The following is a 24,507-nucleotide window of genomic DNA, read 5'->3' on the forward strand; positions in this document are numbered from 1 at the left end:
CTTGTTTGCTGCAAGATTCTGCAGACATTGTCCCAACATTATGCTGATAGAAGACAGATGCTTCAGAAGTGAAATTTTAGAGTTTAGGTTTGTTTAGCCCATGGGTGAACAGGAAAGAAACATATAATGATTTAACAAAGTAACATACTATTCATTCATCAAATGCTTTTCATACATAACAGTGTTCCATCCAATGATTGATGCCAAACACATAAGTGAAAGCTACCTTTATAATATCCAATATGGTGTTTTTGAAACGACACAACTGTGTCCACACCGATAACTGCCTAACTACACATTTTGCCGAACAACATCATCCCCCCCAAAAAAGAGAAGTTGTCTCTTGGCGACTCAAAACTAACAAAATTAGGAGACAACATACAACATAGAAACAACATAGACTAGGGAGGAGGTTGCATCCTTGAAGTGTTCTGCTATTGGCGCAACTGATAAACTTGATCAGTGTGGATGCGTAAGTCCTTCTGTGTCCATGTGTTAACTTCCACTGCCTCTTTCAAGAGAAGCGTTGCCTCCATGGCTTGGGCCAGGGCTGTTTGCAATCCTTGTTTGGCCTTCTCCTTATCTCGCAAAAGTGTTGCTCGCTCAGCTGCCCATGTTGGCTGTTGGCTAACCAATTCAACAACCAACTTTTCTCGAGCTTCTACCTTGACTGCCGTAGACCTCACTGCTGCAATCCTCTCTGCTTCCCTATCTGCCTCTACACGCCTATCAACATAGTAGATGCCTTTATATGCCCCTACTATTTCATGTGCCAGCTTCTCCATAGTAGTGTTGCATGGTCCCAACTTAGGCTCTATAGCCCAATCAGCCAAAATTTCCAATGTTTCCACCATTGGCCATCCCCTAGCCTCAAAGCAGGAGCGAAAACGCTCAGGACAGACCCCTCGAATATGGCTCAAATCAAATGTAACTACTTCCTACGAGTCAAAGCCTGATATACAATGATTCGTCCTCTCTCCATCACAACCTCCATGGCTCTGATGTATGCCTTGCATCTATCCTCATCTGACCCATAATCCTCTATTCCCACAGCATCAACATCCCACCCCATATCTGTATACATCTCTGCCTCTTCTGTGGTCGCCACTTCCACCTCCAGTGCCACCTCCCCATCTTCGGGCGCATCCTCGAACTGTGGTAATCCCAAATCTGGTGGCTCCAATATGGTAGCTACTCCTGGGGATACCTCTCCCTACCTTAGGAACTAAATGGAGGAACTAACTTCTACTGGAATAAGTCAGAACTGTTGTCACAAAAATACACTAGCTCTATCCATCACCTCAACCTTCTCCAGTTGTGTTGCTCGTGGTCGTGCTATCTGGGTCATCTCAATGCTCTCGACTAGCTGTGCTAGCTAGGCCTCGGCCAACAAAGATGAAGATATGGTGACAACAACGTCAGAGCCTATCACACCTAGTTGATCCTGATGTTCAAGCTCTCGTGCGTACATCTCTACTAACTCTGCTCTTGGCACTATTGGTACAACTGGATCTACTGAAACGTTTTGTGGAGTCACAACATCTGTGGTTCCTGTCTTGGTTGTCGGTGGAGTCATGATAACTGGTGCATGCCTCTGGCCAAACGGAGGAATAAGCAAGTTAGTGGTTGTCAAGTGTGTTGAAGTCGGTAACTGGGGAGGGTGAAAAGTATGGACCCTCCAACTACCACATCGCTCCCAACATCTACGGAGGTACACTCTTCCTCAGAATCGACCCCATTGCTCTATGATTTCCTCCCTTCCACTATTCGTGTTCCCGTATGCATCCAACCCTTGCAATACCCTCTTCTAACTAGCTGCTATTCCACTTGTATCTAAATGCCTCCAACAGAACACTGGAGGTTCTCCTAGTGCCAATTTCCCCCTCAGTGGAACTTCAAAGTCATCTGCTGGAACTTGATGAAGGGCTGCTTCCAAAAACAAACCGATGGCATAATATGGAATGCAATGGTTCCCTTTGTATTTCTTTGACTCGCTTCTTTCATTTTTTTGTCTTGTTCCCTTTACGCAGACCTCCCCCTTTCCATTCCCTGCACGTGGTCCACCTTCATCATTTTCTCCTTCGTGATTGTGTGGTGCTTCCTTTATCCTTTTTTTTGCTTTTTCACAGCCCTTTGTCTTGTTGCTTCGTTCGTGGCTACTCTTTCTCCCGTGTTGCTTCGCAGATGTGTCTTTTATCCCTCTGTGGTTGTTTGTCTTTTATTTCAGCGCAAGATCCATTCGCCAACTCAGTGGTTGCCCTTGTCTTTCCTTTCTCCACAAAAATCTTCACAAGATGTTCCCCGAGATTTCTTCCTTTATTTTCCCATCAACCTCCGCGGGGTTTTAACTCTTTCCCCTGCAAGTCTGCAAGAGTTCGTGTCATGTGGATTATCTATTATCTTTTTACTAACTGCAGCAGACATTTAAATTTGCCCGTGGGAGGATGTCCACGGACATTCCCCGCAGAACACTTGTCCATGGACCTTGTCTGCAAGATACTTGTCCACGGGCATTGTCTACGCGGCACTATCCACAGGATACTTGACCATGGGCATTGTTTGCGGGGCATCGTCCACGGGATGTCCATGGACGTTATTCGCAGGACATTTGTCCACGGACGTTGTCCATGGGAACCCTTGCCCACGAGTGCTTTTCGTGGAACATTCCTGGTTTTTTCTTCTTTTTTTATCTTTTATTTTTTATAACTTCCTAAGTCTAATTTTTAGCTACTATCACCCTTAGCATTGCCTTCTTGCCTATCCAAGGTCCATAACTTTACAGAACCATTTTCGCCAACTTCTTTGATTTTATAAGGTCCAAGCCATTTAACCTTGAATTTTATGCCTGCTTCCAGCACTCGTTGCATTTCCTCATCTAAGCATGTTGTGTGATTCTTGTTCATTTTGTACAGTCGCTTCCGCACAAGTATGGCTCTAGGTACTAAGGGTATACAGTGGACACACATCTCTGGCGGAACCCCTTTTAAATCCTTGTAACTCCAAGCAAATACATCTTTATACTCCATAAAGATTTTAAATGTTGCGGCCTTCACTACTGGGTTCCAGTTATCTCCAACAAGAATGTTCCTCGGATTCTCTGCATCGCCAAGATTAGTAGCCTCTACTGACGGCTCTTCGTATCTTATTGCTTTCCCTTCAAAGCAATGGGCGAGACTCTCGTTGATCTCCGCGTTGCCTTCTTTGTATTCCCCGAACTCTGGTGGAAATACCTCCTCATCTTTAGGCTCCTCGATGCCAAATATGTAAGAGTGGAAGAGCTCATAATCTTCCATCTGCCAATGGAAAAATCCATTAAATGAACTGGTCTTGTCTCTTGAACATTCTTCCAATTCTAAAACACCTTTGTCATTCACATCCATAGGGGCTCTACCCTCATTTGTCTGATGTTCCTCGTTTGACTCGAACTCTAACAATGACGTCATTTCTTCACTTACTACTTGAGTTTAGAGATCAATGGCAAACTTCCGCCCTCCATTTTCCATTGACAAACTATTTTTCTTCTAGTTGTGATTCACTTTTGCGGCTACTAGCCATCCTCTTTGAAGACTAGCATCATATCCCTTTTTCTTCAAGGGAATCACTACGAAATCCAACACAAATGGTTGCGTCCCAATGGTTACTTGTTAAACCACCAAGGTCCTTCGGGGATTTATCCCCTGCTAGTCGACGCTGAGCAGGTTAAATGTGGGCGGCCACAAGGTTGGCTTGCCCAGTTTCTTCTATGTCTCCTTAGGAAGCATGTTCACCCTGAACCCACCATCCACGATGGTGTTCGTTAGGATGGTTCCAAGGATTCCCATCTCGACTATTGTCGGGCGACGATTGTTGCTTACTGTTAACAACATGGGATTTGTGGCCAACCCTCCTAGTACAGTTGGTTGTTCCTTTGTCTCGGACGGGTTTGTCTGGGCATTCAATAATGTCGTCCTTAGTTGTGGTACCATTTGTAATAGGTTGTGAAGTCTAACAAGCAGCTCCATTTGCAGCATCTAATTGACCAAGTTGTTCTCTCCCTCCGATCGTCCAGGAATAGTATCTTTCATATCTTTTGTAGCCTTCATTGCCCTTTCTACGTCTTCCCGTGCCTCTCGTAGTTTCTGCTTCTCCGTGCGGGGGTCAGGATAGGTTGCTTGCTTGACCTAATTGCGGGTGACAACAAGAACTTTCTCCTCGTCAATGTTAATGAGGTTTACTTGTTTTGGGTAGTTGGCGTCTTCGTGGTCCCTTGGACCACACCATCGACATAATTTTTGACAAGTGTCGTTCTTCAAACACTCTCTGGTGAAGTGGCCCCATTGGTTACATGCCCGACATTGTATTATGGGTCTTCCCATGGAATTATACTGTATCTGATTCCTGTTGTCATTCCACCTCATCCTCCTTGGCGGCTATTTCTGTAGCCGCCGAATGTGGCATTGTTGTTGCCCTAGGTCTCATTATTAGTGCCCAAAGTGGATGGTTCTTCTTGTGTGCACAGTATCTGCTGACTTCATGTCTTCATGTTGAACGGACACTCCTTTGTAGAAAGACCCAAGATCTAACAAATATCGCACATTGCCTTTTTAGGTCACACTCCCTTTGGGTGACCTTTCTCTTTGCAATCCGTACGCCATATTTCTCCATCCTCCATGAGACCAATGGCTCCCTTCATGGACTTAAAATCCTTCCTCATTTGCTCCAAGTCCTTTTGGAGGGCCTGTACTTTCTTGCTCGGTTCCTCCTCGCTATATGCACTACTTTCCTCATCATAGGACTCATCACTCTCAGAGGATGAGAATTTACTTTTCTTCTTTTTCTTTGTGGTCTTTGCCTCACTTTCTAAGTTCAAGGCACGATCGTAGGCATCTATATATGTAGGTGGGATTATCTTAATTTTCCTTCTCAATGCCCCGTGGAGTCCTTCGACGAACCAACATTTTTTTAGTTCATCCGCGGGGTGAGTACACATCCGGCTAAGAAAATCTTTGAGACTTCGACTGTAGGCTTGAACAGTGTCCTTTCCTTGTTTACAATTGTAGATCTCCACGACAACCTCGTTGTCATCCAGTAGCAGTCAAAATTCTACTTGAAGTTCTTTCTTTAGATTATCCCAAGTGGAGATCTTCGCCTTGTCCATGTCAGAGAACCAATCTATGGCCACTCCCCGTAGGTTGGCTGGAAACTGGTTCAACCACTCATCAATGTTGATGACCAAGTTAGCAGTCCATATGGTTTCGCATGTACGGCAATGTCGTACGAGGTCTTCCTTCCCGTCACCTATGAAATTCGGGAGTTTTTACTTTTGAGACATTGTTTTTCTCATCCTTTGATGACCACTCCGTTGCGTCCCGAAACTATTAGAAGTTGGTTCGACGGGTTAGTCTGACCACCGTGCAATGTCCCTCCGACACTTTCTTGTGCCCCGGTGTCTTCTGTTGGCCTCGCCTCCCTTTCTACTTCTTTACAGGCTACCTCTCGTAGTGGTGTACAAGATGAATGCAAAAACTCTTCTCTTGTCTCCTCAAGCACCATTAATTTATGTCATGTTTCCTCGAGCAACTCCTCATTGATCTATACTCGTCGTTCCGACGAACTGTGGCACCCTTCGACAGTTCCGGCGCCTTCCGTGCGGTTACCTTCAATCACCCTCAGTGATTCCTCCGACTGCCCCACAGTTCAATCTTCGGCAAGTTGTCTTAGCCGCAGCCTTTGCCCGGCTTGGATTAAATCCCCCCGCACAAATTGTAATTCGTCAACATTCTCTCTCAAGTTCCTATTTTTGCTTAAAAGATTGGGCATTTGACATATACCATTATATAAAAAAAAAAGAGAACACTCTTATTTAATTAATTTGTATACATCATGTGTTGACTCAAGCGACAAGTGCTCTTGGTTCCATGGCTCAAAAGCTCATGGTTTCGTTTTGCAGCGCTATGCATTTGTCTCCTCATAGAAATTCTTGAGGGTCTCCTGACAACGTTCCGCTCCCTCCCTGCATCTCTTTTGTGCCAAGTATGCTTGTGCAATCAGACGGGGGGGTTGGTCTAAAAATCTATTCATGGTTGGGCTTGCGCGCATAACATCCCACACATTGTTTAGTGGAACCTTGTTCTCCGTGGCTTCTCTCTGTACGAAGGTTTCCAGGCTTACGTGGTACAAGATGTGAAAATTATAGGCTGCCTCGTGCTCACCTTCCAAAATTTTTGTTTCATCGTCCTCATTCATTTTCCAGTTGTTTACCACGATTATTCCCATTTATCCTCAGCCTTCCATACTACTCTGGATTTGAACCGGCAACGGCACCAAACATTCAGCCCGTGGGTGAACAGGAAAGAGACATATAATGATTTAACAAAGTAACATACTATTCATTCATCAAATGCTTTTCATACATAATAGTGTTCCATCCAATGATTGATGCCAAATACATAAGTGAAAGCTACCTTTATAATATCCAATACTATGCTTATGAAACCACACAACCGTGTCCGCACCAATAATTGCCTAACTACCCATTTTGCCGGACAACAAGGTTGAAGAGCTGCAATGTTGAAATTTTTCTTCTTTTCCTCCTTTTCCACTTCAGACGATTGCTCAAGCACTATTAGGGGCAAAATGTCCTATGCATTAAAAGTTGGTTTCTAAGTTTTAAGTAAAGTTGCATGGACACAAATTCAGATATAAATACACAGCCATTTCTAAAGACACCCAATATGGATATGGTTGGATATGACATCAATTTAAAAATGCATACAAATATATCTAACACAAATTTCTAAGCTATTAGAGGAGATAATCATTACTTCAAAAACAATAAAGAGACAAATGCTACATAAAAAATTGTATGTTAATTATCACTGTATACTATGCAAAAATGGTAGAGTTGCATTGGAAGATAACCCAAAAAATGGGTCACTGAATTAGATAAACATTTCATTTATCTCTCTCAATTCTCAATTCACGTAGCTTTTGTTTATAGTTATACCAGTCTATGGCATGGTTGGAAATTCAAGGTTTTTTGCACACATATGGGTACAATATTTGATGTGAACCTGAGTTGTATCAGATATGTATCCCAATTGGATATGGGGAAAGACTACCCAAGGAGGGACAGAGTGTTAGGATTAAAGAGACATAAATAACAATTACATGCAAATATAACCAATATCATAAAATAATAAACCACACAGAAGAGAACACAAGACACAAAGATGAACATGGTTCACCCAATCCCTGGGCTACGTCCACCAATGGTAAGTCCAATATTCTTATTATCCAATGATTGCAACCTGATTACAATCTGTAATCTAAGTTACCATGGTACCCCCCCACATCTGCACCAGGAAAAGTTCAAACTAGTCTATATGGTTTTGGTCCAGTTGGGACTTGGTTCGAGCAAGGTACGAGTATTGCCCTACGGGTTCAAACCCAAGCAAACAAACATCAAAAAGTTTGAACCCGCAACAAATTGGGCCCCGCAGACAACCAGAAAGTGCTTTTTGGGCGAAAATAAAATGTTTTTTGGCGTCCACAACCCTAAAAGTTATTATGAATTGCTTTTGGTGGCCTCTTATTGTCATTTTATGTTTCCACACAGGTTATTTTGTCTTGAGGAAGAGCATATAAGTTTTTGAGCAAGAATCCAGTTGTGCAAGGAGTTTGAAGATTGATTTGTGGGGGTTCTTCAAGCGTTTGTGCATCCTTCATAGATATTTGCAAGCTTGCATTGGCTGGAATAGGTAAGATCTTATTCCATTTGCTATTGTTTTTGTTCTAGTGTTTTCATTTTTCTATCTCTCTTTCAATCTTCATATGTTCTTTTCCATTTTTTCAAAATTTGTCATTTTCTTGCATATATATTTTGACAATGTATCTAATTTCTTGCCATAGGGAAAGAAATGGCATCTACCTCTTCATCAATAGGCAATACCGAACAAAGAATAGAACCCAACTCTGATTCTCCTCTATGGAAACATTATAAGACCCCTTCCAGGAGGTGGTACATTCTGTTGGAGATGTCGAGATTGTGGTGTAGAAAGAAATAGTTCTTATTATCGTGTGGTAGGTCATTTGTGTGGATACACTAGAAGAGGAGTCAAGAAATGCCCTAGCAAAAAAGGTGCCCCTATACCAAATGAAACCATGTTAAAATATATTGAGCATGAGACAGCAAAAGAGAGAGAAGGGCGTAGGGCAACAGAACTCAGTAGCAATAAAAGTAAAAGTAAAAGAGCAAAAGGAATGCAACCCTGCCCCCCCCCCCCCCCCCCGCCCCCCAAGATGTTATAGTACAAGACGACCCCTTTTTCTAATATCGCAGTGGACACTGACACTAAATTTGTTCCCTTTGCACACAAAAAGAAAGGGACCAATAGAAACTGCTTTTCAAAATAAGAGTCGAGAAATTGCTAACATTAAGGTGGGAAGATGCATGTATGCAAATGGGCTGTCCTTTAATGTTATTCGCTCTCCATTTTGGAAGGACATGTTGAGGGGTGCCAATGAAGCTCCACGAGGGTATTGTGGCCTCAAGTATGAGAAAGTGTGTACCACCTTTTTGGATCAAGAGATCCAGAAGATTGAAGATCAATTGAAGCCCATAAGGCACTCATGGGTTGAGACACAAGTGACAATTGTTTCAGATGGGTGGAAGGATTCCAGGATCGTCCCTTGGCCAATGTCCTTGCAGTGTCCCCTAAAGGAGCAATGTTTCTAAAAGCAATGGATTGTGAGGGCCAAGTAAGAGATTGGCCATTTATTGCTAATATCCTAATTGAGGCCATTGAACAAGTGGGTGCAAGAAACATTGTCCAAGTCATAACAAATAACGCAAAGAAATGTAGGGCAGCTGGTTTTCTGGTTGAGGCACAATATCAGCATATCTTTTGGACACCTTGTGCAGTCCATTCACTCAATCTTATGCTACAGAAGATTGGGAACCAAATTGAGTGGATCAAAACAGTGTATGAAGACGTTGAGGACATCCAAATGTTTGTCACAAACCACCACATGACTCAATCTCTTTTCAAAAACCACTCAAAATTGGTGCTACTGAAGGTAAAAGAACTTGAACTCAAGTTAGTAATTTAATTTTTAATATTTGACAATTTTTATTTCTCATATTTTGCTTGCAAAGTATATGCTTTTCTAAAATATGTATCCCATATTTTTTTGCTCTAATTTATGTCACAGGTTGTTGAGGCCTATTTTGCATCACATATAATCGTCTTGAGACGACTTGTGCAAGTGAAAGATGCACTTTAAGGCATGGTAATCAGCCACAATTGGGGTGTATGGAAGCAAAAGAACACTGAAAGGGCAAACAAAATAAAAGATAGGGCATTGGCCGACTCATGGTGGGAACATGTAAAATATCTCCTTAAGATCACGAGCCCATTATGAGCATACTTAGGTACACTAACATGGATAGGCCTTGCCTTGGAGAGAACTATGATGGCATAGACTCAATGCTTGAGAAGATCAAGCAAATTATAAATGAGGAGCAAGATCCACAAGAGACCTTTTTCAAACAAGTGCGAGCAATTAATGTTGAAAGATGGAACAAAATGACCACTCCACTACATTTGCTTCCCTATGCCTTGATAGCTAAATACTATAGCTCTCAATATTGTAGTCTACAAGGAAAGTTGCCACCATATAGAGATATGGAAGTTTCTGGTAGGTACTAGGGAGCATTTAAAAGACTATTTCTTGATAATGATATAAGAGATGTAATTGTGGACGAGTTCATATTGTTTGTGAATGCTAGAGGTCTAAGAAACGATGCTCTTCGTAATTGGTTCAAGAAGGATGCTAATAGTTGGTGGTACCTTCATGGCCAAAGATTCCAAACATTGCAGCCCCTTGCAATCAAAATCATATCACAAGTTTTATAATTTATTTTTTTAAAAATTAGCTGTCATGTCCCCTCTTTCACGCTAGTTCTTTTGGCACTTGGTTAATCTATCTCCACATCCGGATAGATTAACGACATTAATAGTAAGGATGTCTGCCAGTCACAAGGGAAGATTTGTCTTAAGTTCGTCATTTAATGTCTTAAAGTACTTTAATAAAATTACTTTATGCTTTATTAAGACATTCACTTGACAAAGTGACTAGAAGACGAAATTGGTGTTTTATCCCACATCTCTTATTCCAACACATTTCCCTTACTTCGAGGTTATAAAAAGGAGGCTCAGTCTTGGGAACAGCACAAAGAATGAATATAAACAAATTTTTCAAATCCTAATGGTCGCTTAATTTGTGACTAGATTCCTTCTAAGGACGAAATCCCTTTTGGAAGGTTGGTGAAGCTAGACGCAAACCTAGTTATCACACATCAAAGTTGCAGTATTTGGTTCAAATTTGAGGTCTTAAGTGCATAAAGAAGTGGGAGATAAACAAAAGGCGGGATGGCTTAATACACAACATACCAACAGTGATCCAGGTTGGGCATCAAGCAGATAAGTTATTCACATTATCCAAGGTAAAACTTAACACATGAAATAGCCGCCTTGACTTCCAGTTCAAATACATATGTTGTATTGCTATATTGTGGAGTATAGTTCTGGAAAAGAAAGGCAAAAAGGATTATCAATCGGATAGAGCCATCAGTGGGAGCCACATCTGAACTCGGCTTGGGATGCAATATCTCAAAAACGGTACACATTACAGTGTAACATCTGCAAGCCGTCGTTGTCCAATTAGCAGGTTGGGTGTTATTAATGGTGGAGAAGAGACCCTGCACGTCCACAATCCCAGCAGCAGCTACAGGTGACAAAAGTCTGTGAGAAGTTTGAGGCAACCAAAACTAATGACAATGGCAACCGATAACTGATTCATTGCCTTAAATGAGTGATGGCGGATATTGGTTTCAAATACATCTTAGTCAGCTTCAAACAAGGCGCTTCATCTTGAAATCAGGTTTGTACCCCACAAACTTACTCTGTAACTTCTTCTTTAGTATGTGATCTTCCTATTATATGTTGTGGCAAGTCATATTATGCATAAGAAAATTTCATGTCGGAGTCTACTGTCATTAACTATTGATGTATTGTTCTTGTTTGGTGACAAGTTCTCATTTATTATCATAATTAGTTCATAGAGGAATGTGGTTAAATAACTAGACAATAGTACTACCGTATTGCTTGATAGACTGGTTTATTGACAACTGTTTGACATGATTCCTGTAAGTTTAAAATTCACTATTCCTTATCAAATCCGACAAAAGAACATTACATTAGCTCACTTTATCTTCAAAAGAATCGTGACTAGAAAGTGATTTTTAATTTTTTATAAGATTGAATTAATTATTTTTTAATTGCTTACCCTATGTTGCCTTCATAGGTTGCCAGTTCTTGGAGCACCTATTTCTTTCATCCACTCAATGAAGCACAATAGGTTGCAATAAAAAAAAGCAAAGAACCTAGTATTTGTGCATAATAACTTGCAGCTTCTTTCCCACAAGAGTAAAGAATTCAAAGAAGAGGAGACAAAGAAGTGGTATATAGGTGCAACGATTGCGGACTTGGATGCTTCCACTACTCAGCTTACAATGGATAATTTTGATGACTTTGATGTCAATACCATTGTTGCTTCTGTTGTTGATCCCATTGGCCTTGGCTCAAGTAATACCGGAGAAGAAGATGATGATGATGAATATGAAGAAGATGAAGATTGAAGAACTTAGAATATTAATAGTTTTTCAGATTTCAGATTTCCATTCCATTAGTTAAAGGAACGTGAATCGATGATACTAGAACTTGATATTTATAATGTTTTGAATCTTTGGTTTTGAAGTTGATTGAACTATATGATGGTATGATCACTATGATTACAAGTTTAACTATTTATGCTATTTTTGTTGTTTAAATCATAATGCTACTATGCTACATTATAATTTTAACTCATGCTTCATAAATATGTGTGTGTATATTTACATGTTTTTGTACTAACGAACCCAAACCCCTTTCCAAAATGTTGACAAACTTGCGAACCAATTCTCGAACTTCGAACTTCAAACTAAATCCGAACCGGCAACTTAGTCTGTCATCCCTTACAGCTCAATACCGCCACAAGAAGCTATAATCTCATGTGTTATGAAATCCCTAAGCTTGAGCCATTTTATACAAGTTTTTTGCCACTTACAAAATTATGGCCAAAATAAGTCGTTCAATAGAAAAATAGCAGCCGACGACTTTTATAATAATCAAGTCAATTGAGTGCACCTGGGGCTCTGCCCCATGACCCTGCAAGGGGTGTTGCCCCCAAAACCCCATAGCAAAATTTGGGGGAAAACCGCACCAAATAAAGTGGAGAACATGCATGAACATTGTTGATCCTTCTATTAACTTAGAAAATTACATATATAGGACCCCTCTTAGGGTTCTTGGCCAGTTACATTAACAGAGCACTTGAATCGCTCAAAAATTCAACAGTCACCCATTACAATTCAATGCATCAAAGAAAGAAAACAAAAATGATTAGAAACCCGGGTTCATATTCTTCTTTGATCTGTCAGAGTCACCTTGGCGGCGAATTCATATAATTTGAATCTCAACGATCACAACAAGTTTAAATCTCTACCGTCGATCTCCTATCAACGATTATGATTAAAGCATGAAAACCCTTTTTACTTTTTCCTCTTTTCGCTTCTTCGCAACTGTCATTCATACGATGCCTTCACTCGATGTGATGATGCGATGACTAACCTGGTTTGTTGTTTGCAACTTCGCAACTCAGAACTTATGCTTATGACTTAACCATGTGACAATGCGATAACTGTATGAAATTGATTGTTATCATTTATCATGACTTCGCAACTTGACATGTCTTCATTCTACTAATTGCAACAACTTAGCGACAATTGCACATTAACCATGATCGCACATTCGCAACATTGAATTGAGAGTTTAGTTGACTATGTGTGATGTTGCGATGATTGGCTTTCGCTACTTTGCCGTGTTGACTCAAGGTCGCATTTAACCATTTGCATCCATGCGAACACATACTTACGCTCCATCACGAAATTAACCTCAAGTTGCCTTCAACTACCTACGACCATGTGAAAGCTCAAATCCTTAACTGTTGTGGTTAACTCTTTATCATTTTATCGAAAGAACCAAATGTTGCTTCTTTCGATAACTTCACTCATTTGATTATTGATTTTAGTCTGACCTTGTTCGCACCATCGCAGCCTTCACCTCCAGTTAACTTTATTTACGTGTGACCATGCCACTATTCAATATTTGAATGTCTCGGGTTACCTTTCGCAGCTTCACCACTTTAAGTCAAAGTTAACTTTAATTGCTTGCGACCGTGCGCCCTTAAGCCTTTAACCATAGGTTACTCTTAAACCTCTGCGACGATGCAATCATTCTTTTTCACTCTGTCGCTGCCTTAACTTTAGGTTTCTTCTAACCACTGGCAACCATGCGATCATTGGTTTTCGCTTGTTCGCCATGTTAACCCAAGGTTGACTTAAACTCCCTGCAACTTTGCAAACACAAGCTTTTCGCTCTGTTGCGACACTAACCTGATATCATCTTTAACCCCCTGCGATCCTACAAACAATAGTTTTTGCTACTTTGCCATGTCAACTCTGGGTTACCTTAAATCACCGACGAACATGCAACAATCGTTGATCTTTATGATCTAACGGCTGGGAAGATACATCTCTAAGGACCATTATAATTCTATTTTAAAACCCCATCCGTCAATTTGGTCTTCATCTAACGATCTAGATTTAATCTCTAAGCCATTTGACTTGACAACTTTGCAATGTAGACGCGCGGATTAAATATAAGCCATCAATTCGATTTCAAAGAAAGTCACACCACCTTTGATGGGTTCTTTCATCATTTCTGAAGATTTATTTGCTTCTCCTGCAGTCGATCTCTGATTTTCATGATGTTCCTGTGATCTGCACCTTGGACCTAAGCTTCGATCCAAATGTTTTTAGTCCCCATCTGTTTTGAATGCAATGTGATCTTCTTCCAGATGTATCATGCCTTCAATAAAATACTTGATCATAGAGTTAGGGTTTCTGAACAACTTTCTTCTCATCTGGGAAATGCATAAACTTACCCTCCCTTTCCTAATCACCTAATATAAACCAATGCATTAGATTGCTTTTGAATGCCCACCAAGCTGTACAAAAAGGAATAGATGAGAAGAGAAGTTCCTTATAGGCAATCTAGACACAAATATGATATCACGTTGACTCAATCCTAATCCTAGAAGTTTGAAAAATATAGGGCACTGAAATCATGGCAACAATATAAAATACCAAAAGTGGCAACATTGAATATAGTAGTTATGCTATGACCTTAATAGGAGAATTTGTAGAATGGTCATTGTATAATTTAGACGAGGCAAAAATGTTGTGAAAAGAGGTTAGTCACCAATGGCAAGAGACTTGATTCAAATTGTTATATTTTGTGTTTTCTCTGAAAATTTGCAAGCCTGAATTATGGGCATGATCATAGCAGTCTTCTGCAGTCTATAAAACATGTTACTCTAGTAGATGATGCATTGGTTAAAGCTGACCTGTGCATTTGAAATGTTTAGGCTAATGTGACTGATATTCAGCAATACAAAATTATGTGAGATAGATTCTATCATCAATAGTTCAGTTTCAACAGCATAATGGACATATTCTCAAGGTTTTCAAGACACAGCAGTCTACGTAAATAAATAACGTGTCCATTGCTTGTAATGACAACCATTACAGATTTCCTTGAAGCATATGAGAAAATGTCACCAAGTGCTGAAATGTCGCTGAAGAATCTAGGATGAGAGAAAAGCGTCTGGATCAATATGTTAAATAGTGAATGAATAAAAGAATGATTTTAATAATGTCCATGAAGCCAAAGCAGCCTACGGGACCACCTAGAAAAAAAGCACGCCCCCAGACAAAGGGTGCAAGAACCTTAGACCTTTTGGAGCTGCTTCTTTAAGTCTGCTCTTGGACAGTGAATGTTGATCACTAAATTTGCTGTCTTATTTAGCTGTGTTTCCTCAATAAGAGTACCTGAATTGTCTGTTTCTAGAATATCCCCATAGCTGGAGTGGATGTCATTGTATGCTGGGCATTCCATGAGAAAATGTCGCTCAATCTCCACCACTCCTGAGTTCTACCTAGTGAATATTGGTATTACTATACTATTTTTGAAAAAATGGGAAACAGGTACTTGGAGATGGATAACATTGGGAACGAAAAAACAATTTAAAAATGAGTAAAATCATCAATAATAATTATTAATTATGGCTATAGTTTTAGAAAATGTAACAAGTTCAAAAATTAAAAAATGCACGCACACACATCATTTTGTTTATTAGCACAAGCTACTACGATGGTGTATCCACATGTATCTCCAAAACAAATAAGTGTTTTCCATACAGAAAATGAGTACCAAAGGTCAGCGGGCTATGAATCCTCCACTACCTGTGTCAATTATGAATCGTATGGCAAGTATAATCCTTTTGTGAAGTGAACCTTGTGATGCATCTTTAGGCTTCCACTGCACTTAACTGCTCTAAAAAAAACTCTGTTTTACTGTTATACAAAGTGTTTTGAAGGATTTCTGATTACACCTTATGGACTGGTTGATCTATTAAATCCCTACCCTGAATAACAGCCAGGCTCATTTGACATAATGCTATGAAGGTTTTCTATCTACACCTTATGGAAAGTGTAAAGTAACCCTTTTCAAATAGGCTTTACTAATAAATTAAAATAATTAAAATAAAATTTAATGAATTGTCAGAGGCATGAAATGAAAAGTCGTGATTCCCTCAAAACATTGACAAATAAAAGTTTTGAGGAGAACTTCATTTCAAAGGGTATACAGAGGGAGGAAGAAAATCCAAAGCATGTGAATCAAGGATTAGTGAAGGAATGAAAAACAAACAAGGAAGTGTCTCTTTCAAAGAGTGCTCATTGTGAAAGATTGTAAAGGGCAGAAATTATAAAGAGATACACTATTTCAAAGGGTGCTAATTGTGAAAGGTTGTGACTCTTCCAAAGGGCAGAAATTATGAAGGGTTGCAATATTTCAAAAGGTGTTAATTATAAAGGTTGTGACTCATGCCAAAGGGCAGACATGATAAAGTGTGTTCCCTCTCCGTAATTGGAAGGTATAAAGGAAAGAAAGTGTCATTTGAGGAAGACATCTAAGGGAGATAAATTTGAAATATTAACTTAATATTCTCTGATGGCAGCAATGGAAGGCAGGACAGAAGTTATGGAGGGTTGCACTACTTCAAAGGGTGCTAATTGTACAAGGTTGTGACTCATGCCAAAGGGCTGACATGATGAAGAAGTGTGACCTCTCCCTTAAATTGGAAGGTATAAAGGAAATAAAGTTACACTTGAAGAAGACGTTCGAGGAAAATAAATTTGAAAAAGAACTTATTATTCTCTAAAGGCAGCAATGGAGGGTGGTGATTCAATTCTTATAAAAGGTAGTGATCCTTTGACCAATAAGGAATAAGGAGAAATCATTCCAAGCATAATAAGGAATAAGGAGAAATTATCTTTCATGAATCCACTTATCAAGTAACAATGAAATGAGCAAACCACTCTATCAAATCAGCATTAAATATTTATTTAATCATAACTTATCAATATATCAAACCTGCATTCATTACATCATCATTCAATAATCATCTAATTAATCACTTAATCATCACTCACCAATATGCCTGGTCTTATAAAAAACTGAAACTGTGAAAATATTTTCTCATGGCATCTATGCTTGAATAACTAATTGTCAACATTGTATATGTTATATTTGATAGGGAACCATTGGAAAATTTGATGATGAGGCCTTGAAAAATGTATTTATAAACAACACAAGGTAAGTTGGAAAATTGTGCACATTTGTTTAAAATAAAATTGTTCATCCCATTGATCGAATCATGTTAAGAAAAATAGAAATGAAAAAAAAAGGTTATGCAACTCATTGAGAAAAAGAATTGGTCTTCCCCCTGTCAACATATAACTTGCTGAAAATTCATTGTTCTCACTTCAGAAGCATTAACACTAAGCTGAACATGCATTGTTCTAATTCTTAAATTACAATCACCCACTACATCAATTGCAAACATTTTTCTTTTGCCAAAAAAAGGAGAGAAAAATACTGAAAGTAATTGAAATCTTTTGAAATGGAGTGTTCTCTCCCCTCTACAAACATAATCACCCAGCTCAATTTGATTTATTAGATCGGAAAAACTAAAGGAAATGCCTGACCGCCTGTTTTTGACGTAAACGAGAAAAACCTGTCTAATCAAAATTCAAAATGCGGCCAAAAATTTAACCTACTTAAGAATTCAGACAAAGACTTTAGTAGATGATTTGTTCTGGCGAGCAATCTTCGCCCATTCGGTGTGGAAGGCCCCGGGGCGATCAATCCGCTCATAAGTATGAGCTCCAAACAGGTCACGCTGAGCCTGGACAAGATTAGCAGGAAGTCGGGCACGGCGGTAGGTGTCAAAGTACGCAAGGCTGGCATTCATTCCAGGGGTACTGATCCCGGCATTAATGGCCATACTCACCACTCTCCTCCAGGCTGCCTGCCGCTCGACCATCTCTCTGGCAAACTCGGGATCAACCATCAGATTAGGCAGCTGTGAATTCCGCTCATAAGCCTTCTTTATCCTGTCAAGGAAGACGGCCCTAATGATGCAGCCGCCCTTCCAAATACGGGCAAGCTCTCCGAGATTCAAATTCCACCCTTTCTCGATGCTCTTAGCCCTCAGAAGATTCATTCCCTGGGCGTAACTACAGATCTTGGAGGCATACAGAGCTTTACGCACATCGTCCACCAATTGCTTCTTGTTCACACCAGAAATCGAGCTCAAAGGCCGTATCCCTAGCCCTGCTTCTTCGAATATTTTAGCTGCAGCCACGCGCTCCTCCTTGAGCCCACTCAGATACCTACTGTCCAGCGAAGCCGCAATTGTTGGCGCGGCAATCGACAACTCAGCGGCCTGCTGCACCGTCCATTTTCCGGTCCCCTTCATGCCAGTCTTGTCCAAAATCTTATCGACGAGCTCCCCGCTGCCGTGCTCATCTTTGACAGTAAAAATATCCGCTGTAATCTCAATCAGAAAACTCTCCAGCTCGCCGCGATTCCACTCTGCAAAAGCCTCTGCCAGTTCCTGATTCGTCAAACCCCCAACATGCTTGAGCACATCATAAGCCTCGGAAATCAGCTGCATATCCCCATACTCAATACCATTGTGGACCATCTTAACAAAGTTCCCGGAGCCGCCCTCGCCAACATAGGTCACACAGGGGCCATCATCCACCTGAGCTGCGACCTTGGTAACGACATCGTGAATACAATCGTACGCAGCACGGCTCCCCCCGGGCATAAGCGACGGCCCGTTTCTTGCCCCTTCCTCACCGCCGGAGACCCCCATTCCTAAATAAAGCAGGCCTCTTTCCGCCACCTGCTGCGCCCGGCGCTCTGTGTTCTCGTACCACTCATTCCCACCATCTACGATGCAATCCCCGGGTTCCATGAAGTCCGAGAGCGTTGCAATCGTCTGATCCACCGGTGCCCCGGCCTTGACCAGAATGATTACAGCACGGGGCCGCCGGATCGACAGCACAAAGTCCTTGGGATTGTAGAAACCCTTGAGAGGCAACTGTCCTTCCTCCTTTGCGCGTTCAACTGTCTCATCCACGCGGCTTGTAGTGCGGTTGTATACAGAAATCGGGAATCCCTTCTCAGCAACATTGAGCGCCAGATTCTGACCCATGACCGCCAATCCGGCCAGGCCGATCCTCGAAATGGTTGCCGCCTCCATTGCTCTCTGCTTCTGCTTTTTCGATCTAGGGGGGGTCTCTCTGATTCAGAAGCCCGGGTGGGTGATGTTTAAATTGTTTATGTTGGCCGAGATTTCATGACCGGTGTAGTCTGAAACTCCAATTTTTAATTTTCTTTGCGGTGGTTGTTGGTGTGGTCGAGGAAGACGACGGATATCACAAAGATGCTGGTGATATTGGCAATGAATCAGACGTGACATTTTGGGCCCACTGGGTGTTAGACAGAAATACCGAAACATCAGCGGCATTAGACGTCAAATTTGCAAGGCAAGCTCCCGCTATCCGTCGGATGTTTCTGTCGTTACAAAAACTGCCCTTTCGATGCTGCATCTAGGCATGCCGCTTGAATTCTAGGTAAGGGCGGACAACGCAAGAAACTTTATTATTATTATTATTATTATTATTATTATGTTTTTTAAAGCTTGTGTTTTGGGTTGACTAGGGGAAAAGCAGCATTATTATTATTATTATATGTAACATCTCCAATGCTTAAGCTACATGTGGATTTTTAATTTCCATTGTAGTTGACACCTTAAAAAAATATTTCTTAACTTTTAAATGCTAGGTAACAAATTTATTGTAGAGATTATCGAGTGTAAAAGGGGGTTATTACAAAGTGTCGCTCAATGTTGATTTAAAGATGCATAAATAGTAGATCACTATGTGAGTCAAATGTCCAAGTAGTCATACAAAAATGTCTCAATTGTGGTGCACAAATAGACAACTGACCAACCCAAGGGTTAGTAGAGTGTGTTTATGAGATATCATCAATCTCACAAGAGGTGGCATTTATAGCTTCAACCATTAAATGAAACATGGTGGATTTCTATTAAAATCATTTATAGATTGAAATTATGATATTTAGTAAGAATTCAAATTTTGTAGGTTGAAACTTCTTAAGTTGAGCCCCCAGGATTGAAAGTTGTTTATTTTATCAAAGTCACATAAGGCTCAATCTTGATTTCTTTCCTTATGGTGTTAAGCTCTTAGATTCAATTATTAGCTTCAACCATTTATTATGATGATTAAATGAAACATGGTAGATCTCTATTAAATCATTTATAAATTGAAATAACTATTTATTGTAAGAAATGGAATTTGGTAAGTTTTTTAATGGGGGGTTAATATGGGAATATAAATCTTAGGTTGAAACCTCTTCACGCTCGAGGTTTAAAGGTTATATATTCTATCAAAGTCACACAAGGCACAATCTTGACTTTAGTTTCTATGATGTCAAGGTCTTCAACTCAACGAGACATGATCATGGATATGTTCATTCATACCCATTTAACTTTGCTAGTAGAACAAGGGTCAATCGACTAAATTCGGTAGGGTTATATGTCTCAAAAAATGGTGTTTAGAAAGAGATTCGAAATAATTAGCATCAGACTTTAAATTTGAGAGACGAGTCTCACAATCACTTGGATCTTTATATCAAGTGTTCTATTTTTTAAATTAGTCTGTTATGTTGTTGTAAGACCATCACATTCAAACTACCCCAAGCGTAGACATGGGAAGTAACGTGATGAGGCCAATTTATTGGGAGTATATTAACAGTGTATATTGTCTTAGAAGATCATTTTTATTACATTTATTTAAAAGTTGTGTTTGTGTTTTTTCACTACTTGATTAATAATTTTTATTTTATTTTATTTTACTTTCACTTTGGAGGTTAAGACATTAGAAACCTCTTTTACCAACCTCATATGAGGTGACATTTATGCCTTAACCATATCCTTTATAACAAATTGAATCACAATGATTTCCATTTCATTGAAATCATTTATAAATTGAAATTATTTCAATAATATTTTGTAAGAATTAAAATTTGGTAGCATTTTTATGAAGGATGTTATAGTGTCTATGTGATTATTTTGTTGCATGATTCAATAACACAAGTCTTAGGTTGAAACCTCTTTGGTTGAGGGCTAAGGATTGAGGGTTATCTATTTCACCATATTCACCCAAGCTACAATCTTCACCTCATCCCTTATGGTATAAGGTCTTGTACTCAACAAGGTCTGATCCCTAGTAGGTTCATTTTGAATTGTTCAACTTTTGCAAGAAACCAATGTCTTGTTGACTAGATTTGGTACCTTTTATGTATAATCATTATTTTAAGATTAAATTTTAGTTCAAATTTTCTCTTAATGTTATATTTCTCACAATTGGGATTTTCAAGGGTTGACAAGGTCTAAGCGTAGATAAGGAAAGAAAGGTGGTGTAAGCACATTGTTAATAGTAGACTTATGAATTATTAAATAGTATCCAAAAGTGTTAACAAATAATAGGTATGTATAAATATTTATTTTTTCGCTAGCTAAATTTACTATATAATTATATTCAAGGGTCATTATATATAGTTGTGTCATTTAAAAATATAGTTACATGATTTTTGTAAAGCTAGTGTTTTGGGCTTACTAGGGGAAGAGCACTATACCAAGTCTCTAATGCTTAAGCTATATGTTGGATTTTGATTTTGGTTGTCTTAGTATACTATTTGATGCCTTAAAAAATGTTTCTTAACTTCTAGATACTAGGTAACAAATTTATGATAGAGATTATGAGGTGTAAAAAGGTCAAAAAATGGCTATTACAAAGTGTTGCTCAATGTCGATTTAAAGATACATTGATAGTGGATCACTCAAAAATGTTAGTACTTGCATCCAAATGTCTAAGGAGTCATACAAAAATGTCCCAGTTGTGGTGCACAAATGGATGACTTACCAATCCAAGAAGCTTAAAAAGTATAGTTGACTATTATTGTCATTTTTGGGGCTCCTTTAAGATTAGTGATTGGGGTCAAATGTGTGTGGGAGTGCGGTTAATAGAATGTGTTTGATTACTAGTGTCCTTCCCCTAGTTACTTTTTTTTAAGACTTTTGATTTGGAGCTTAAGACATGAGATATCGTCAACCTCACAAGAGGTGGCATTTATAGCTACAACCATTAAATGAAACATGATGCATCTCTATTGAGATCATTTATAGATTGAAATAATTATATTTGGTAAGAATTTAAATTTTGTAGGTTTTCGATCGCAATTAATATGGAGCATAATTCGTAGGTTGAAACTTCTTAAGTTGAGCCTTGAGGATTGAAAGTTATCTATTTTATCAAAGTCACATAAGGCTCAATCTTGATTTTGTTCCTTATGGTGTTAAGATCTTGGATTCAATTACTAGCTTCAACCATTTATTATGATGATTAAATGAAACATGGTAGATCTGTATTAAATCATTTATAGATTAAAATAATTATTTATTGTAAGAAATGGAATTTATTAAGTTTTTTTAATTGGGGGGTTAATATGGGAATATAAATCTTAGGTTGAAACCTCTTCAAGCTCGAGGTTTAAAGGTTGCCTATTCTATCAGAGTCACACAAGGCACAATCTTGACTTTATTTTCTATGATGTCAAGGCCTTGCACTCAAGGAGACTTAATAATGGTTATGTTCATTCATACCCATTTAACTCTGCTCGTAGACCAAGGGTCAGTGGACTAAATTCGATAGGGTTACATGTCTCAAAAATTGGTGTTTGGAAAGAGATTGGAAATAATTAACATTAAACATTAAATTTGAGAGACAGGTCTCACAATCACTTTGATCTTTATATTAAGTCTTCTAATTTAAAAATTGGTCTTTTATGTTGTTGTAAGGTCATCACACTCCAACAACCCTAGGTGTAGACATGGGAAGAAATGTGATGAGACCAATTTATTGGGAGTATATTGATAAAGTATATCATCTTATAAGATCATTTTTATTACATTTATTCAAAAGTGTTGTTTGTGTTTTTTTTCACTAGTTGATTAATTTTGTAATTTTATTTTATTTTACTTCCACTTTGGAGGTTAAGGCATTAGAAACCTATTTTATCAACCTCACATAAGGTGACATTTATGCCTCAACAATATCCTATATAACGAATCGAATCAAAATGATTTCCATTTCATTGAAGTCATTTATTAATTGAGATTATTCTAATAACATTTTGTAAGAATCAAAATTTGGTAGCATTTCTATGAAGGATGTTATAGTGTCTACATGATCATTTTGTTGCATGATACGAGAACATAAGTCTTACGTTGAAACCTCTTTTGTCGAGGGCTATCTATTTCACCATAGTCACCTAAGCTACAATCTTCACCGCATCCCTTATGGTATAAGGTCTTGCAATCAACCTAATCCCTAGTAGGTTCATTTCGAATTGTTCAACTTTTGCAAGAAACCAATGTCTCATTGACTAGATTTTGTACCTTTTATGTATAATCATTATTTTAAGATTAAGTTTCAGTTCAATTTTTCTCTTAATGTTTTATTTCTCAAAATTAGGATTTTCAAGGGTCGAAAGAAAGGTGGTGTGAGCACATTGTTAGTAGTAGACTTATGAATTATTAAATAGTATCCAAAAGTGTTAACAAATAATAGACCTATATGTATAAATAGTTATATTTTTGCTAGCTAAAATTACTATATAATTATATTCAAGGGCCATTATATATAGTTGTATCATTTAAAAATATATACCCTACATTTTCCAATATATGTATTCCACTAACTTTACTATCCATTTCAACAACATCATTATTGATTGTTCTTAATCTGTCACCAAAATATTTCAGTCCCTAAATCACTAGGCTCTAACATTGACTTCATTTTGAAATGAATTAGCAGTGCAAAGAATGAATATCAAATCAATAAAAATAAAGGAAGCAACGAAGTAACAAAAAATACATTTCAAATTATACCTTTCTTTCTCCCTCTATTGAGTCAAAGTTATGCATTCATCTCACTTGATTTTCTCTTAGTTACTTTGCATCTACGGATTGCACTCCAAGTAGGATAACCTTGACAAGTTTATGTAAGAAATGATAAAATAAAATGAAGTGAATGTGGAGGAGGGGAGAAGGGACCAATATATAGTTTTTTTAGATAGAGAATGGGGGAGCCAATATTCTACTATGAGATTGGCAATCAAGATTGAAGGAGGAGAGGACTTAGCCTTTTGACGGGTGATGCAAGAGCACACTAGGTGTAAGGACATTCTTGCATCACCCAAAAATATTTATGGTTTACCTTTGATTCAAAAGTGTGGGTGGATGTTGTTTAAATTATTTATGTTGGCTGAGATTTTCTTGACCGATGTCATCTAAAACTCCAATTTTTTATTTTCTTTTCAGAGGTTGTCGGCGTGGTCAAGGAAGAAAAAGAATTTCACAAAGATGTTGGTGATATTGGCAATGAATCTAACATCACATTTTGGGCCCATTGGGCATTAGACAAAAATACAGTAAAATTAGCAGTATTTGACATTAACTTTGAGAGGTAGCTCCCAATGTTCATATGGTCTTTCTATTGTTTCGAGCATTGACCTTTTGATGTTGATTCTAGGCATGCTACTTGAATTCTAGTTAGGGATAAATTTAGTGGTGAATATTCGCCAAATGGTAAATTTCACTCATCGAGAACCTTGAATTTGGCCAAAAAAATGTGCACTTTTGAGGTGGTCATGTCACCCACACTTTACGAAAATTGGGTCCCATGCTTAGACCAATTGCCAATAATGATACTTAATTATTATTATTTTGGTGATAATTATTTTTATTTTGGTGACGACTTCAAGTAAATCAAACATTCTTGCCTACGATTTATGCGGCTTATCTTAT

At 38.8% G+C, this 24,507-nt stretch overlaps 1 protein-coding gene across 1 annotated transcript; it reads right to left on the minus strand.

The window, feature by feature from the left end:
- Nucleotides 1–16,964: 16,964 nt before the first annotated feature.
- Nucleotides 16,965–19,412, minus strand: LOC149537337 (6-phosphogluconate dehydrogenase, decarboxylating 1, chloroplastic-like). Its single transcript, XM_089802849.1, has one exon. The coding sequence runs from the start codon at nucleotides 18,814–18,816 to the stop codon at nucleotides 17,332–17,334; it is 1,485 nt and encodes a 494-aa protein (XP_089658975.1). The 5' UTR covers nucleotides 18,817–19,412; the 3' UTR covers nucleotides 16,965–17,331.
- Nucleotides 19,413–24,507: the final 5,095 nt, after the last annotated feature.

Source organism: Cupressus sempervirens, chromosome 9, assembly GCF_028749045.1.
Source record: "Cupressus sempervirens isolate cs-2001-9-10 chromosome 9, ASM2874904v1, whole genome shotgun sequence".
Taxonomy (NCBI): domain Eukaryota; kingdom Viridiplantae; phylum Streptophyta; class Pinopsida; order Cupressales; family Cupressaceae; genus Cupressus; species Cupressus sempervirens.

Coding starts and splice junctions, on each gene's coding strand:
- LOC149537337 (XM_089802849.1), bottom strand. CDS start 18,816: ATGGAGGCGGCAACCATTTCGAGGATCGGCCTGGCCGGATTGGCGGTC.